The 15188-nt window shown below is 44.2% G+C and overlaps 9 protein-coding genes across 9 annotated transcripts; 6 read left to right on the forward strand and 3 right to left on the reverse strand.

Moving 5' to 3' along the window:
- Positions 1–438: 438 nt before the first annotated feature.
- VTP01DRAFT_5623 (uncharacterized protein) lies at positions 439–1915 on the forward strand (the record flags this gene model as incomplete). The annotated part of the gene is made up of 5 exons (XM_069384436.1): positions 439–638; positions 691–1205; positions 1267–1423; positions 1479–1649; positions 1711–1915. 5 exons carry the CDS (start codon positions 439–441, stop codon positions 1913–1915), a joined length of 1248 nt encoding a protein of 415 aa, XP_069235065.1.
- A 357-nt stretch (positions 1916–2272) lies between these two features.
- Positions 2273–3130, forward strand: VTP01DRAFT_5624 (uncharacterized protein; the record flags this gene model as incomplete). Its single annotated transcript, XM_069384437.1, has 1 exon — positions 2273–3130. The coding sequence occupies one exon, from the start codon at positions 2273–2275 to the stop codon at positions 3128–3130; it is 858 nt and encodes a 285-aa protein (XP_069235066.1).
- Positions 3131–4676: 1546 nt separating this feature from the next.
- On the forward strand, positions 4677–5316 carry VTP01DRAFT_5625 (uncharacterized protein; the record flags this gene model as incomplete). The annotated part of the gene is made up of 4 exons (XM_069384438.1): positions 4677–4722; positions 4784–4824; positions 4909–4922; positions 4986–5316. 4 exons carry the CDS (start codon positions 4677–4679, stop codon positions 5314–5316), a joined length of 432 nt encoding a protein of 143 aa, XP_069235067.1.
- Positions 5317–6587: 1271 nt separating this feature from the next.
- Positions 6588–6911, forward strand: VTP01DRAFT_5626 (uncharacterized protein; the record flags this gene model as incomplete). The annotated part of the gene is made up of 2 exons (XM_069384439.1): positions 6588–6672; positions 6733–6911. 2 exons carry the CDS (start codon positions 6588–6590, stop codon positions 6909–6911), a joined length of 264 nt encoding a protein of 87 aa, XP_069235068.1.
- A 740-nt stretch (positions 6912–7651) lies between these two features.
- Positions 7652–8314, forward strand: VTP01DRAFT_5627 (uncharacterized protein; the record flags this gene model as incomplete). Its single annotated transcript, XM_069384440.1, has 4 exons — positions 7652–7801; positions 7869–7882; positions 7945–8012; positions 8085–8314. The coding sequence occupies 4 exons, from the start codon at positions 7652–7654 to the stop codon at positions 8312–8314; spliced, it is 462 nt and encodes a 153-aa protein (XP_069235069.1).
- Positions 8315–8523: 209 nt separating this feature from the next.
- On the reverse strand, positions 8524–9579 carry VTP01DRAFT_5628 (uncharacterized protein; the record flags this gene model as incomplete). The annotated part of the gene is made up of 5 exons (XM_069384441.1): positions 8524–8670; positions 8751–9060; positions 9126–9184; positions 9248–9357; positions 9423–9579. The coding sequence occupies 5 exons, from the start codon at positions 9577–9579 to the stop codon at positions 8524–8526; spliced, it is 783 nt and encodes a 260-aa protein (XP_069235070.1).
- Positions 9580–9966: 387 nt separating this feature from the next.
- Positions 9967–11362, reverse strand: VTP01DRAFT_5629 (uncharacterized protein; the record flags this gene model as incomplete). Its single annotated transcript, XM_069384442.1, has 3 exons — positions 9967–10449; positions 10521–10984; positions 11053–11362. The coding sequence occupies 3 exons, from the start codon at positions 11360–11362 to the stop codon at positions 9967–9969; spliced, it is 1257 nt and encodes a 418-aa protein (XP_069235071.1).
- A 310-nt stretch (positions 11363–11672) lies between these two features.
- On the reverse strand, positions 11673–12570 carry VTP01DRAFT_5630 (uncharacterized protein; the record flags this gene model as incomplete). Its single annotated transcript, XM_069384444.1, has 4 exons — positions 11673–12074; positions 12129–12270; positions 12330–12504; positions 12558–12570. The coding sequence occupies 4 exons, from the start codon at positions 12568–12570 to the stop codon at positions 11673–11675; spliced, it is 732 nt and encodes a 243-aa protein (XP_069235072.1).
- A 313-nt stretch (positions 12571–12883) lies between these two features.
- On the forward strand, positions 12884–14679 carry VTP01DRAFT_5631 (uncharacterized protein; the record flags this gene model as incomplete). The annotated part of the gene is made up of 5 exons (XM_069384445.1): positions 12884–12888; positions 13028–13094; positions 13159–13884; positions 13944–14124; positions 14183–14679. 5 exons carry the CDS (start codon positions 12884–12886, stop codon positions 14677–14679), a joined length of 1476 nt encoding a protein of 491 aa, XP_069235073.1.
- Positions 14680–15188: the final 509 nt, after the last annotated feature.

The raw sequence follows: 15188 nt of genomic DNA on the forward strand, positions 1-15188 counted from the left end.
GGTGGGGACTGGCCGGTACCGCCTCCTCGTTGGTGGTCCCTGGATACATCGTTGACCATTGTCGACGTGAGCTAAACGGCACTGTTTCTTCAATTGTTATGGCCTCTCCATGCGAGGCATACATCATTTTGCGGTTTTGTTTCCACTTTTTTGACATCGTTGTCGGATGAATCCTAGGTTATAGAGTGTTTTTTGATGGTTGTTCGTCCGAGTTCACAATAGTGTTCTAGGTGGCGTACTGCGATAATGGACCAGACGGCTATGGAGAAAAAGAAACTGCCCTCAGGCTTATTGCTCTCTTTCTCATGGTACTTGCATATCAATGGTTCCTTCTGAACGCAGAATTCTTGCGCGCAACCAGCGCGGTACCGCTGTGACGGCGTATGCGGTAGACCTCCCAAAACGGAAACGTTCGCGCGGAGCACGGTTCGCAACAGCATGGGCTCAAAGCGACCTCTAGACGATGAATACATAGATATTGACGATACCTTGGATGGAGCTCACGACGATGATACAGGCAAGGCCGGCTATTCTTGGGAAGAAGAATACAAGCGAAGTTGGGATGTACTGCAAGAAGACGAAGAAGGCCGATTAAGCAGCGTCGTTGCACAGTTGCAACAGCAACGTAAACGTCGAAGGTAAACTTGAAAGCGTCAAGATCAAGACTGCGTACTTATGATCTTGTTAAAGATTGCTAAAGGACACTGCAGTAATCCAACGTGGAATTATCCGCCACTTGTTTCTGGTCATTGACCTGTCTGATGCCATGAACGAGAAAGATCTACGCCCCAGCCGGGTTGAACTGACCCTGACGTATGCACAGCAATTCGTAACGGAATACTTTGATCAAAATCCAATCTCTCAGCTCGGTATCATCGTAACCCGAGACGGAATCGCAGAAAAATTGACAGAATTAAGCGGCAACCCGAACGACCACACACGCGCTTTGCAGGCAAGAAAGAACACTGAAACGAGCGGCGAGCCATCTTTGCAGAATGCGTTGCATCTTGCAAGATCCAGTATGGTCGGGGTACCGAGTCATGGATCCAAGGAGATCTTGATAATATTCGGTGCCTTGACGACTTGCGATCCTGGGAACATCTACGATACGGTCGAGGTCTTGAAAAAAGAATCGATTCGAGTGAATATTGTTGGATTGGCAGCTGAAGTCCAGATATGCCGAGTTTTGTGCCAAGCAACCAAAGGTATTACTTTGGGAGGGAAGATGCATGAAAGGACTGCAATGCTAATTTGCTAATCATTAAGGCACATACGGAGTTGTACTGAATGAAGCACACTACAAAGATCTGTTGTTTGATGCAATTCCACCGCCTGCGATTGCACCCAACAAGACATCGTCGAATTTGGTTATGATGGGATTTCCGCGACGACAGACGGAGGATCAGGCGACTTTCTGCGTTTGGCAAGTATCTGCTGATTTTGCCCATGTGTGTGTCTAATCTGACGCATCATCACAGCCACTCAAAACTGACCAATACGGGATACATTTGCCCACGATGTGCTTCGAAAGTTTGCGAACTACCGAGCGACTGTGATGTGTGCGGACTTACGCTCGTGTCATCTCCACATTTGGCAAGATCGTATCATCATTTGTTTCCGGTTCACAACTTTGAAGAAATACGGAGCAGGTAAGTGGAGGATATTGAATAATTTGCTGTAACAGTATTCTAAATTCGGACTGCCCCGAAGTGCTGGACTGGTCTCGCATTGCTTCTCCTGCTTGATGCCATTTGATAAGGTTGAACCGGTGGCCGGAGCGTCTGGACAATTCCTTTGTCCCAAATGCAAACAGGTGTTTTGCATGGATTGTGATATCTTCGTCCATGAAGTCCTTCACAACTGTCCTGGTTGTTGGAGCATCGGAACGAAACCAAAGGAAAACAAAAGTGCATGACATTTGACGTATTTGATCAGTTTGATACCCGCATTCTCCGCGCTCGCAGCTTGGACAACAATCTGGCCATATTTATCTCGATTCTCAAAGAAAGCAAAGAAAAAACAGGAACAAAACAAACATATAAAGAAGGTAGCAAAAATATCTAGCAGCAAAAGGGGGATAGTTGGACAATAATGGCCGGACCCAAAGTCAATTTCGTCGATCATCCTCACGCAAATGCATACATTTCTCGGCCTGGCCCGCGGGGGTCAGTTGTGATATAAAAGAGGCAGCCTGCTTGATTCCATTTTCGACTTAGATTTCTTTCTTTTCTTTCTTCAAGTCTTTTCCCCACTCGTGTTTTAAATCTTAATTATGACTAGCTCGATCTCTCTGCACAAACTGCCTTCAGAAGTGCTGTGGACCATCGTGTCCTACTTGTCACTTCAAGACCTTGCAACAGCCCGACATACATGTAAACGGATACAGCAGTTCTGTGACCATCCACGGAACTGGCGCGCTGTTAAACTTGAGCCGCAGTCGAAGAGTTCACAGGCTTCTCCTCCTTCTGGCAAAAATATGACGTTGTGGCAGTTGAACGACCTCAAACACCTCATCGGTCCGCATCTAGCACACATTGAATCTATCCAGATTTGGGGTGTCCGTGACAACATCGTCCTCTACCTCCTTTCCAACTGCCCTCGGCTGAAGGACCTCACAGTATGCGGCTGGATGACTCTATCTAACCATGCATTCAAGCTCACACGCAAACACGCCCTGCGTCGACTCGAATTGATCGGCGCTTCGAATCTCCCCAATTATGCAGCTATCGATGCAGGTGTCCTTGGCCAGCTCCTAACCCACTGCCCTGATCTGTCGGAATTGGTTCTTGGGTGCCAGGTGCATATTCATGCAAAAACTCTCATACAGGAACTCAGAAAATGCAGTGCGCCACTGCAGCTAAGATATGTTACGTTCGCTACACGAAGGACGTGGTCCCAGCGACACGTGGCAGAATTAATGCGGTTACTGCCTACCTTGGAACGCATGTGCTTACTGCCAGCAGCTGCGAAAGGATTTGATCTCAAGAACAACAACAAACAGGATGTGCATCGTCTGATGATGATGGGTAAACATCATGTGGCTCTTGGCGCAGACAGTGAAGAAGAAGACGAGGAGTTTGACATGACAAGCGATATGATCATTCATCGCTGCGGCTCTCTTGATTATTAGATGTAAAATGTATACCTACATGCATGTGTGTAATTTTTTGTTCTCCTTCTTTTCTTTTTCCGCCAGCCGGTCCTGGATGCGCATGTCATTTCTTCTTCTCTATCGTCTTGCATATATCTTCATTAAAAAAAGCATTTCTTGTTTTTTACACTTTTTACGATCACTTGGTGCAATATCGCGTGATTTTTTGGTTTCATTTTTGTTTGTACACCAAAGCATGTGAAGTTTCGCCTAGAAAAGTTCTAGGATACATACCTTTGCCTTAGCGGAGGAATAATGCATACGTGTTCGTAAACCGCAAAGGTATTCTTACAACAACAGAGACTCTTAAGGCACTAGAAGATATGGGGAATTTGGTTAGAAACGGCATCGCTGAACAAACATAGTACATGCAAAGTCTCAACTCCACCTGATTCTATCGATTAATTACAGAGCAATGGGACCATCTGTGAGTTGACGTATTATCGGTTTCTATATCTTGTTAGATGCCCAGCACATCAATAAGACTTTGCTATTTCAATGTATATTCCGGCTTCATTTTCTGCTCATGCGTTGGAGATTATCGATTGAACGCGCAAGCCATTCATTCTTCTCAAGTGATGTACGAAAGATCCAAGTTTATACATAAAACTCGGATGGGAGCAAGGTTTAAAAATGAAAAGCGGATGTTATTTTTATTTCCGCCTTTCAGACTTTACATCATCGCCAAAGCTTAATGCAAAAACTAGATAGCAGATCATGTAGGATAGACTTGTTTCCAGGGTCTCAAGTCTACCTAAATATGTAATATGCTATGCTATGTGTAGTAGACTCCCAATCCCCAAAAGCAGTGGGATCCAACTACGCTATTTTCTTCTTCCAGTATCCATGTTGATATAGCGCGCTGGACATGCCATCCGTGCTAGAGTCACACCTTCGAATGTTTGGATGTATAAGCCCTTCTTAAAGTGTTAATAGTCTCAAACACATGCCATGAAAAGAAACTGTTAATATTTGTGTGCCAAGACTCCCAACAATTCGCTTCTGTATGCATTTATCTTCTTTCCATCTATCAGGCCAATATCTGAGAAGAGCAATGAAGTTTATTACTCAGACGAAACTGTTGCTGAGCAAATTTCAAGCTTGAATCGATGCGCTCTTTTTTCTCCAAAGTGGATATCTGTTGTCGTTCGGACCGTGATTCCGGGAGCGGGTACTGTCTGGTGTCGCTACAGTCAGATAAAGGATTGGCAATGCATCTCAAAACGAATTATTGCCTACTCACCTCTAAAAGAGCTATTAAATGCAAAAGCCCTTCCCTCTACACAGTATAACTTGTAGTATGTTGTTGCGTGTAGAGTGATATTGATTGGCACATTGCATTACGTTAGCTTCCTAAATACACAGAGGTATTTAGCTGCCAGTAAAGGACAGTGTAACAAAAGCAATGGTCAGGATTCTATGCCCGCAACTTGCCGACGGCCCGTTTTGCCATTCAATAGCAGTATAAAATGGAGACGCTGGGCCTTTTTTACCTCCTCCATACCTTAAAACAACAACAAGAAAAATGTTTGGACACTCTTTCCCAGCTGGTGTAATTACTGTGACCGTCAGTAAGTACTCAAATATTGTCTCCTCGTACGCATCAGTCATTTCTAAACATTCTCTGCCAAGTCGAGGCCAGGGACTTGAAAGATGACCATATTTTCCGAAAGGTACACACACAGTTGGAGTAAACGTGTTCTGGAGAAAAACAGCTAATATGTGTAATGCTTGACTCTGTTCAATGCAATTCATAGAACAAACCATTCGTGTAAGTACAATAATAATGAAATCGTACGGGAAGTTTGTCTAATAACAAACATTGCTGGTATAGTGAGCTATGGATAGACAGCGATTACAAGCAGCGAACGACCGAACTCGAGGACACCAACAACCCAGTTTGGGACCAGCAATTTACCTTTAATGTTCCTGAAGATAATAGTTTCCACGACCTTTACCTCGAGGTGCTCGACAAGGAATTCATCGGCAGTGATGACATAGGCAAAGCTTCAATTGACTTTAGAAGCGTGTACGAAGGCGACGTTATCGACGAATGGGTTAGCCTGCCCGCATGGCTCGGCTTGGCCAGCCGCGGAGAAGTCCATATTCGCATCGAGTTCACGCCCAAGGAAGAAGAAGAAGCAGCAGAAGCAGAAGAGGAATAATTGTAGCAATATAAATGTAGCAATCCTGTATATCCATGTATCAATGAACCATTCCCTCAATTTATACCTCACAAGCGTCTTCCTGCGAAGTTATCCAGAAATAGATAGACTAAGCATAGAACCAGCGTACCCGGCCTTGATTCGTACCTGAGAACGAGACTGAACACGTGTTATGGAATACAAAAAATGATGATTTGCTATTCGATCACAACATGCTACGAAACACGGTATCGGGTCGCGTCACCCTGTTCCACATTTATGTTGTTGTTAAGTCATGTTCTAAAGTAGTGCAGGCTAGATATCACCGCGTTACTGAGCTCTCGTAGCATTTCTGAATATCTTTGTCAAAAAGGTACGAGTTCGTGGCAAGAAAATACATTGTCTTTCTGAACTTTACAATTCTGCAATTAAGATAATTTGTGCGAACTGTAATGCCATAAGGATCTTGGCTCAATCTCACTGGATTTCACTTTGTTCCCAAATTTCCTCTTCCTCTTCCTATCCCTATCATTTCAAGCACTTTGAAACACAACAAAACCTTTTAACCATCAGAAGGAGCACAGCTATGATACAGACTGATATGAGCAATAAATACATGTGTAAAACTTGTCATAAAATCCAAACAATAGCCGAGTTTATCGAATATACCATCGCACGAAAAATACCTGCGTGCTGTCATAGAGGCTTACAACAAAGGAGCATGAAATATGTCTCTACTGCCACAGAGATTTGACATGGATATGTGCAGCAAAGAACTACCCGGTTCATTTGTACCATGTGCAACATGCAAGGCAGCTCATGGTATACCAGAATTGGATTCTGTGATTTCTCTCAGACATCCAAAGTGTTCCCACTGAATGGTCGCACGTGCCTATACCAGAGAACGAGCTCAACAAATGCAGCAATCGTCAAAAAATTATGCTTCTTCCAAAGCGACGCGTGGGATGTAACGTACTTTCTTTACCTTCTCGATTCTCGGTGCCTTCAAGAATCGAAAGTTTACCAGCAGAGACCCATCTAGCTAGGCACCCGCTGCTGGACGAACTACGCGACAAAGTGGAGTCAAACACCCCGCGAAAGCTGAAGCAATGAACCGGCAGGTGGCAATGTAGACGGCGGTTTCTGAATCTGATCTATCTGTCTGTCCTTCATCATCGGGAAGATGTTTACCGGGACTGCTGCTGACGTTCCTGCAAAATGCTGAGGAATACGAGTCTTTTCATGCGAGCGCCAGTCTGAATAGGCCGGGAATTCGACGGCGCTGTGTTATTATGAGAAGCGAGTTGCTGCAAGCACCATCTGCTGGTATCCCGACAACGAAGCGGACACTTCCAAGGAAAACTTTGGAGTTCTCACGTAAAATTCAGGCAACATGACAAGATTGTTTGAGAAAGTGCGCGCTGATATCAACGTCAGTTTCATCCAATTATGAGGAGCTGCGCGTGTTCGAATTGTTGACGTACTTGCTGGTTGAACTGGACAAACAAGTTCATGTACATAAAACCCTTGGCAATGAACGAACTAACAATGTCGCAGTTAAGCCCGACGATACAGTACGAACCAAGCTGAATGTCGGTTTTGACGGCAGCATATAAAAATTAACACTTTTCTTGGAATTATTTCTATTTTCCAATTATCGATCTGTGGCAATCAGTGGCGAGGTGACAGTATCAATTTATGGGCAGTGTGATTCACCTTAATGGCCCCACCTACATTACCCATGCTACATACTCCTCTTAGCTTTGCCTCCACGTGGCTGAACCATATCCATCATCATGACTGACTCAGATTCGCTTGGCTGGTCCAATTTGGCAGAGGTGCTTCACATTCATTGGAATGGCACATTCAAATTTTTATTTTAGCTCAGATTCTGGTCAACTGGTTGGATCGCAAGGTTGCATATACCAAAACGGGTGGATCTGCCGGAAAGCAATCTTGGCGGAAGCAGGTCAGTTTCCGTGTAGCCGGTCTGTAGATGTGTTAATGACATCATTTATACGAATAGCCTCATGCTCATACCTTTCTATTTTCGAGGTATGTACATTGCTCACGCATAAAACTGACCAGTATATATCATTGATGAAGCAAAAATGACATGATATTATGCTTGCTTTCGTAGCAAAGTGCATGTTATGTACATTTTTGGTGTACAAGTGTAACGCCATGCAGTTACCGTAAGGGATTGTATGCCCGACGACGCGCAGGAAAACTGCATGATGCTCTCAAGCTTTCCGTAGGCCCGTTTTGCCATCCACGTTAGAATATAAAAAGGAGCGTGCCTGCTTTGCACACTTTTCTCTCCTATAACTTTCTTTCTGAATTTTTACATAACAACATGCTCGGACACTCTTACCCCGGTGGAATCCTTACTGTGACCATCTGTAAGTCGATACAAGCTATTGTACTCTTTTCTATGCAGAGTTTAATCATCTTTTACTCCGCAGTCGAAGCCAAGGACTTGAAGGATGAAGACACCTTTGGAAAGGTAATGCGTGCTTGGTGCAACAAATGTAAGAGAGAGAAGCTAACTTGGCGCGTGTCTTTGTGAACAGAACGACCCATACATGTAAGAAGCAAAGTGATAAAAGCATGCTTTTGATCATGGAGCTAAAAGCTTTCACCTTGCAGTGAATTGTGGTTGGATGACAAGTACAAGCAGCGCACTAGCGAACTCAAGAACACCAACAACCCGGTTTGTAAGTACAAAATTTCTCTCATTACAACACTTAAACAAAAGCTTAAACTCATTTTTACCTTTAACTCCAAAGGGAACGAGACATTTACATTCAATGTCCCCGAAGGCAACAGCTTCCACAAGCTCTATCTGAAGGTCCTTGACAAAGACACCGTTGGCAGCGACAAAATTGGCGAAGCCAAGGTGGACTTTGCTGATGTCTATCAAGGCAAAGTTTTTGATGAATGGGTCAGATTGCCCGCCAAGCTCGGATTGACTAGCCACGGTGAAGTCCATGTCCGCATTGAATTTGCACCAAATTAAATGCTCCATCACCCAAACATCATTCTCTGTACTACAAATATCGTAGCTTCTTTCTCCCCCACTTTTAGTGTCTAGTTGTCCGGTATCAATCCCCCTGCACAAACTATCTCAAATATATTCATTGCTACAATAACATAACAAATCGATACTTTCTTCACAATGTAATCGTTCTCTATTATGGTTCAAATGCATGTATTCTTTGGATATGCTTATGCAGTAACAAACTTCTTTACACTCTCGAGCCACCTCATGTACTCCTTCTGCTCCTTGTATTCAATGTAATCAGGCAAGAAGGTGGCCAAACCGGCGTTTACGCCACGCTCTTCAAGGTATTGCAAAAACAGGCTTTGCAGATTCTATATACGTTACAACGTTCAGTCACACAATCCTTGCAAAAAAAAAAAAAAAACTATGCATGTTCCTCTTCCCAACTCACCTCATCCAATTCGGTAAATTGCGGGCCGACATAGAGACCACGGCGTTGCCAGTCAGCCTCGCTTGACTGCTCGGTGGCAAGCTTGTTATCGTTGTAGAAAACAATGCTTTCAATGGAGATTTCACCGTCCATGGCCATAGTATCGACAGTCAAAGCACCCTTGCCATCCTTTTCAATCACCACGGATGCACGGACGGGGAAGGACTGGGGCAAGATTTCTTCACCTTCGCTTTCACCTTCCTGTGCAGCCAAAAACTCGTCGTCGGTTTGCAAGTTGTTGATATCACTGATGGAGAACAAGATGCGGATCCTGGTGATTTATGCGCCTGTTAAAAATTTGCAGTGTCACTAAAATAAGATCCTCCATCGACTTACTTTTCATTGCCAAAAGTGCGCGTCAAAGTAACTTCATCGTGACCAGGCTTGTCGTCAATCTACCATAATATTTTTGAGTTTCTTGCGAAAAAATACGCCGAGCATATATATGTACAACTTACTTGGAAGGAATTAGCTTGCAGGAATTCCTGGACAAACTCGGGTGTGCCTTCGTCGTTGGCCTTTTCATACTGGATCTCTTCCTCCAGCTTGTGCGTAAGATCAGAGTCGACTGTTCGTGTAAATGGGTTAGCGACTTTATCAACTCGTGTAAAAACAAGCGCGCGCGATATTTACTGGTACCGCTGCTCATAAATCGAGCAGATCCCATGGCCAACGGGCGGGCCATGGGAACGAAGCGAGGTGCCACGCGGGGTGCAGCAGCAGCAGCTACAGTGTTACGGAAGACGGGACGGCTCAATGCACGGATAGAAGTGCGCAGCAAGTGGTTCATTGTAGAAAGTGCAAAGAAGCAACAAACACGGAAGCGGAGAAGTTTGACGGCCCAGGGAAAAGTCGAGAATGCATGGTCAGTCACACTCGCGAATCAACAATTAATGTATGAAAAAGATACTACTTTAATTCAACTACGTTAGGATATGTTAATAGTTTTGAATGAATGATGTCGAATATATATGTATATGGATAGGAGAGATAGAGTCAATGTCAAGGAAGGAATATAGAGACAATACGGATACTACATGGATAACAAGGATGTGTTGTGATTGGTGTTAAAGGGAGGGATGATGACTTGATATTGAGGATGTCATATATATCGAAATAGGGAGGGGTAAACAGGGGAAGAAAAAAAAGAGAGATAGATGCGTGTGTAAGATGACTTTTAGGACCTCAAACTACGTCCCCGACTCATACCAAATGCTGCAACGGATTCATCTCCTGTTGAATAGCTGAGTTCCAGTGGTTCAGCGACGCTTTTTATAGATGGTGTTCGAGTGGCATCTGGATGTGTTAAATGCCTGGTCAGAGACGTATGGTGATGATGTTGCAGAGACTTCTTGTCTCCTGCATCCGAAGCTGTAGATCCTAAAAGCGCTCGTGGCACCGGCAGAAATCCAGTCATGCTTTTGGCGGCCCAGAGTACAACATTGAATGGCAAAAATATCAAGGTCACGACTACACTGTGAGCAGACTGCCGCTGCTCCTGTTCGACTCGGTAGCAGATATACTGATCGAACTCGGAGACCTTTTGCTCGATGACTGAGAAGCGATCCTCGGACCACGATCGCAGTGCATTTTCCTTCTTTTCAAACCGTTTCAAAGTCTTTGCGAGTTGCTCGATGGTGGGGTTGAGGCCTTCTGTCACCTTTTCAATAACAAAGTAATTATTAGTCAATCACATGTTAGAACACAGACGCACCAAAATTATATTCGTACTTGGCCTAGATCCTTTTTCGTTGCAAATGCCTTGCGCAACGTATCTAGTTCCTCTTCCATCAGGTCTAATTTGCGTTGTAGCAATTGCACCTGACTCTCAGATGTCTGTATCTCGCTCTGCAAGTACAGCGTGCGTTCCCGAAGTAGAGTCATAGCATGTGCGAGAGGCTTGAGCGATGCGGCAAGGACAAAGACAACGACATTGAACGAGCTCATGTACCGCTCGTAGTTTGCCAGGAAGTAGCGGCTGTAGTGAAGTGTAATTCCTGCTAGGATTGGAGACGTCGTTACCCACAAGAGACCAAACAATTCATGTCGTTTCAATTCGTTGGTGATGGCTTTGCGTCGCTTAAATTCCGCCAGCTGCTTTGCATAATCCGGCTCGTCCTTGTTGATAGGCATACTGTTTGCGTTTCGGTGCAGCGCACTGCGTAATCGCGCACTTTCATAATATGACCAGGGAACTAATTAAAAGCATCACAGCGCCTCGTTAAATAACCGAGAGACTGGGTACCTTTGTCTATCCGCTTACCTGTCAGCCATTTGTACACGTAATAGAGAATTAACAAAATCATGACAAAATCACTCCACGCATCAGCGCTGCCAGCAAAAAATGCACCCAACGTAGGCACCACAGCAAGCAATATAGGCCAGGAAACGGTTGGAGAAAAATTGTTTGCTGAATCGAAAGCTGTTTCCTTAGTAGTCGATGATTGATTGCGACTGGGACGTCGTTGCTGTGCTGGTTGCTTGCCCCTTTGGGGTTTCATACTTGACGGTACTGGTGTTGTTGGAGGCCGTCGCACATAGAAATCGTCTTGATCGTTCTCCGAAAATGTCATTAGAGACGGGACTAAAGGAAAGGAGAAGAAAAGAAACAATAAAAGCGTGTCAAAAGTTGTGAAGGAGGAGGAGGAAAAAAGAAAGATTCGTGGAACGGGCCGCGTGCCTTCATTTTCAGCACCTGGTGTCACCTGTGTTACTTGCAGAACGAAGCCTTTCCAATATGGTCCCCGGCAAACCTATTGTCATTTTCATTGATAACACAAACAGTGAGTTGAACGTCGCATATGCATTCCAGCTTCATTTAAAAGCGAGTTATATATAAATAGACTTCAAGCTAATGGACTGGTATAGTTTCTGTCGATTTCATTAATTATAGCGTCTTCTGCTATGGCTATGTTCTCGACTTGAATCACGATCTCTTCTACGACTATAGTCTCGGCTTGCATAATAATCACGGTCCATAACAGGGCTTCGTTCTCGACTCCGTTCACGGTCTCTGTCATCACGATAATGGCTATGACTATGCGAATGGTGTTTCTTTTCCTTCTTCTTTTCCTTCTTTCGTATATCCTTCTTGTCTTTTTTCTTCTTGTCCTTTTTTCGTAATTTCTCCATTAACAGAGGGTTCTCAACAATAGCTCGCAGTGACTCCTGCTCTCGTTTCTTGATCATAAGCAGTGGATCTTCCCGTATCTTTGCTTGGATATCTCTAGCCGTGTTGGCATTAGAATTTGATATAGCAAAACGTTCATCCGCGCTGGCAGCGACCTATTTCAAGTTAGCAATAGTGCACGTCCGTACACAACACCTTGATCTACTCACGGTTTCTTTGCTGGTCTTATCTCGTATCAGAGTATCGACATTCTTCTTTCCCAATAAATACTCTTCCATCTCATCGTTATTTCGTTTCATTCCTCCAGAGTTGGGTGCCGCATACATCCAATCTAAACGATCAGATCGTTTCCTACAATTTCAAATCAGATTTCTAATGTACACTTGTATAAAAGAATCAACAATCAATACCTTTGTCCCGCATCTTCCTGTAATCGTTGGAGTTCTTGGAGCTGCCGCTCTTCCATAAGCTCCTTCTTCATTTGTTCGATCTTTCTCTGTTCCTCTGCATGCTTTTGCTCTTCTTTCCAAACTCTCTCTTGGTTTTTAAGTGTCGCTGGATGCCAGCTCTTTTTCAAGTTAAGATCTATAGATTCAGTCAGTTCTGTAACTAGATTCCATTGTCACAATGTTACATACCTCCTCCACCCATTTTAACAGTATTAAAGAAAGCAACTTCGAATGGGATGTGATCCTGGCTGCCGGGAATATGTGCGTTCGAACCTCCGCTTGGAAATCCCTTCGCCGTCACGGAAATGTCAACTCCCCACCACGACGCAACCGAATTGATCGCTTCCCTTTCGCCCGCACAACAACCTAAAGTCAGCAAAATCCCTCAATCTTGTTTTCAGGGTGCTAAATTCAACGACAATCCCTATCCGGTGACAAGAACATTAACACGAACGACGTCATATACTCGTACTATTATTTGTTGACAGCAACCCGAGAGTTTAAATTTTCACACAATGAGGTATATACCCTGTTTCTACTTGCCAGCTGTTTCATCGGACGCATGTAAACCATGCGTGGTTTTTTCCCCGGTGGATCTTGGAACTTGTCGCCTGCAAGGCTGAACTCGAGCTTACCTTTCTTTTTCTCCGATCTTGTAGCCACGAAAACGACAGCTGGAAGCAAAATCTCCAAGTACCCGCAAAGGACACGCGACCGCAGACAGAAGTAAAACCGAGACAACTGAAATTGGGTGTTTTCGTACAAACTTATGGGAATTTTTGCTTTGCAGGATGTGACTGCAACGAAAGGCAACGAATTTGAAGACTACTTTCTGAAACGAGAACTTTTGATGGGTATTTTTGAAGCTGGATTCGAACGACCATCACCTATTCAAGAAGAAGCGATTCCTATTGCTTTGACTGGACGAGATATACTTGCTAGAGCTAAGAACGGCACGGGCAAAACTGCAGCGTTTGTCATCCCTACCTTGGAAAAGATTAACAATAAGAAACCAAAGATCCAAGCCCTCCTACTTGTACCTACTCGTGAATTAGCGCTGCAAACATCTCAAGTCTGCAAGACTCTTGGTAAACATTTGGGTGTACAAGTAATGGTAACAACCGGTGGTACTACTCTGAAGGATGATATCATGCGCCTTGGGGAAACTGTTCACATTGTTGTGGGAACCCCTGGACGTGTGCTGGATTTAGCTTCAAAAGGCATCGCGGACTTCAGTGAAGCACACACCTTTGTGATGGATGAAGCAGACAAGTTGCTATCACCAGAATTTACACCTATTATCGACCAATTGATCAAGCTTTTCCCCAAAGAACGACAAATTATGCTTTTCAGTGCCACCTTCCCTATGATTGTAAAATCTTTCAAGGAGAAATATTTGACCAAGCCTTATGAGATTAACTTGATGGACGAACTCACCTTGCGTGGTGTAACCCAATTCTACGCCTTCGTTGAAGAAAGACAAAAGGTCCATTGTTTGAACACCCTGTTCTCCAAGGTATAGACGGGTTGACTTTTCGGGAAATCCTCAAGTGCCTAACAACGTGCGTTTTTTAGCTCCAAATCAACCAGTCCATTATCTTCTGTAATTCCACCAACCGCGTTGAACTTCTCGCAAAAAAGATTACCGATCTTGGATATTCCTGCTTTTATTCGCATGCAAGAATGTTGCAAAGCCATCGAAACCGTGTTTTCCACGACTTTAGAAAGGGCGTGTGTCGAAACCTTGTATGTTCAGGTAAGCATGAATCGATACAAATGCGCACATGTCTGTGGTAACTTACAACTGCATTTAGATCTTTTGACGCGTGGTATCGATATTCAGGCGGTGAATGTGGTCATCAACTTTGACTTTCCAAAGAACGCTGAAACCTATCTCCATCGTATTGGTCGTTCCGGTCGTTTTGGCCATCTTGGTCTAGCGATCAACCTTATCACCTACGAAGATCGTTTCAACTTGTACAAAATTGAACGTGAGCTTGGAACCGAAATTCAACCTATTCCGGCTGTCATTGATAAGAATCTTTACGTGGCACCAAATGCTCTGGACGATTTCGAAGTGCAGCGTCCTAACCGCGAAGCGGCAGAAGCCACCCGCCATCAACAGCAACAACGACAGCAGGATGACGAGCAGAATGCCAATGAAATCCAACATCAACAACCGCATCAACAGCGACGATACAATGCTAACGGTCAGAACTCCGGACGTGGAGGATTCCGCGGACGTGGAGGCTATCGCGGTGGTCATGGAAACCGAGGCCACGGCAGACCAAAGCCGAAGCCCTTGGCTTGAATTGTTGATGTGTGATACCGGAATGATCGGCCCATTGGAAACTGCTGTACTTAGCGTTGATGTATGTTTCCTGGTTTCAAACATATTGTCATTGATGAAATACAAGTATGGCGGTTACATTCCGGTAAACTTATCTTCACAGTTCCCGACTTGAGTTGTATTTAGCAGTTTTGTCTGTATCGAGTGTTAAGTGCATTGCAAATCACTTCATTTAAATGATTCAGGAACATCGTTGCTCCCCAGTCCTCTAATGCGAAGAGTTTTCAAGACGTTTATGATAATCTATCTGAAGTAAAAATAAGCGGTGAACTGATATGTAGAAGACCGGAACAGGTTATGCATGTTGCTGTCTATAGTAACCCGCTGCATGCTATAGATTTGCTTTGCACTGTACCTAACATTGCACGCGGCTCGTATTCCTCCGATCGTCGTTATAGACTCTGCTAGTGCAATCTTATATGATGCATAATAGGAGAAGACAAGTCCAGCTCGTAAACTTAAATAATCGT

This window comes from Rhizomucor pusillus (genome assembly GCF_041956525.1).
Source record: "Rhizomucor pusillus strain CBS 183.67 unplaced genomic scaffold VTP01scaffold_24, whole genome shotgun sequence".
In the NCBI taxonomy this organism is placed as follows: domain Eukaryota; kingdom Fungi; phylum Mucoromycota; class Mucoromycetes; order Mucorales; family Lichtheimiaceae; genus Rhizomucor; species Rhizomucor pusillus.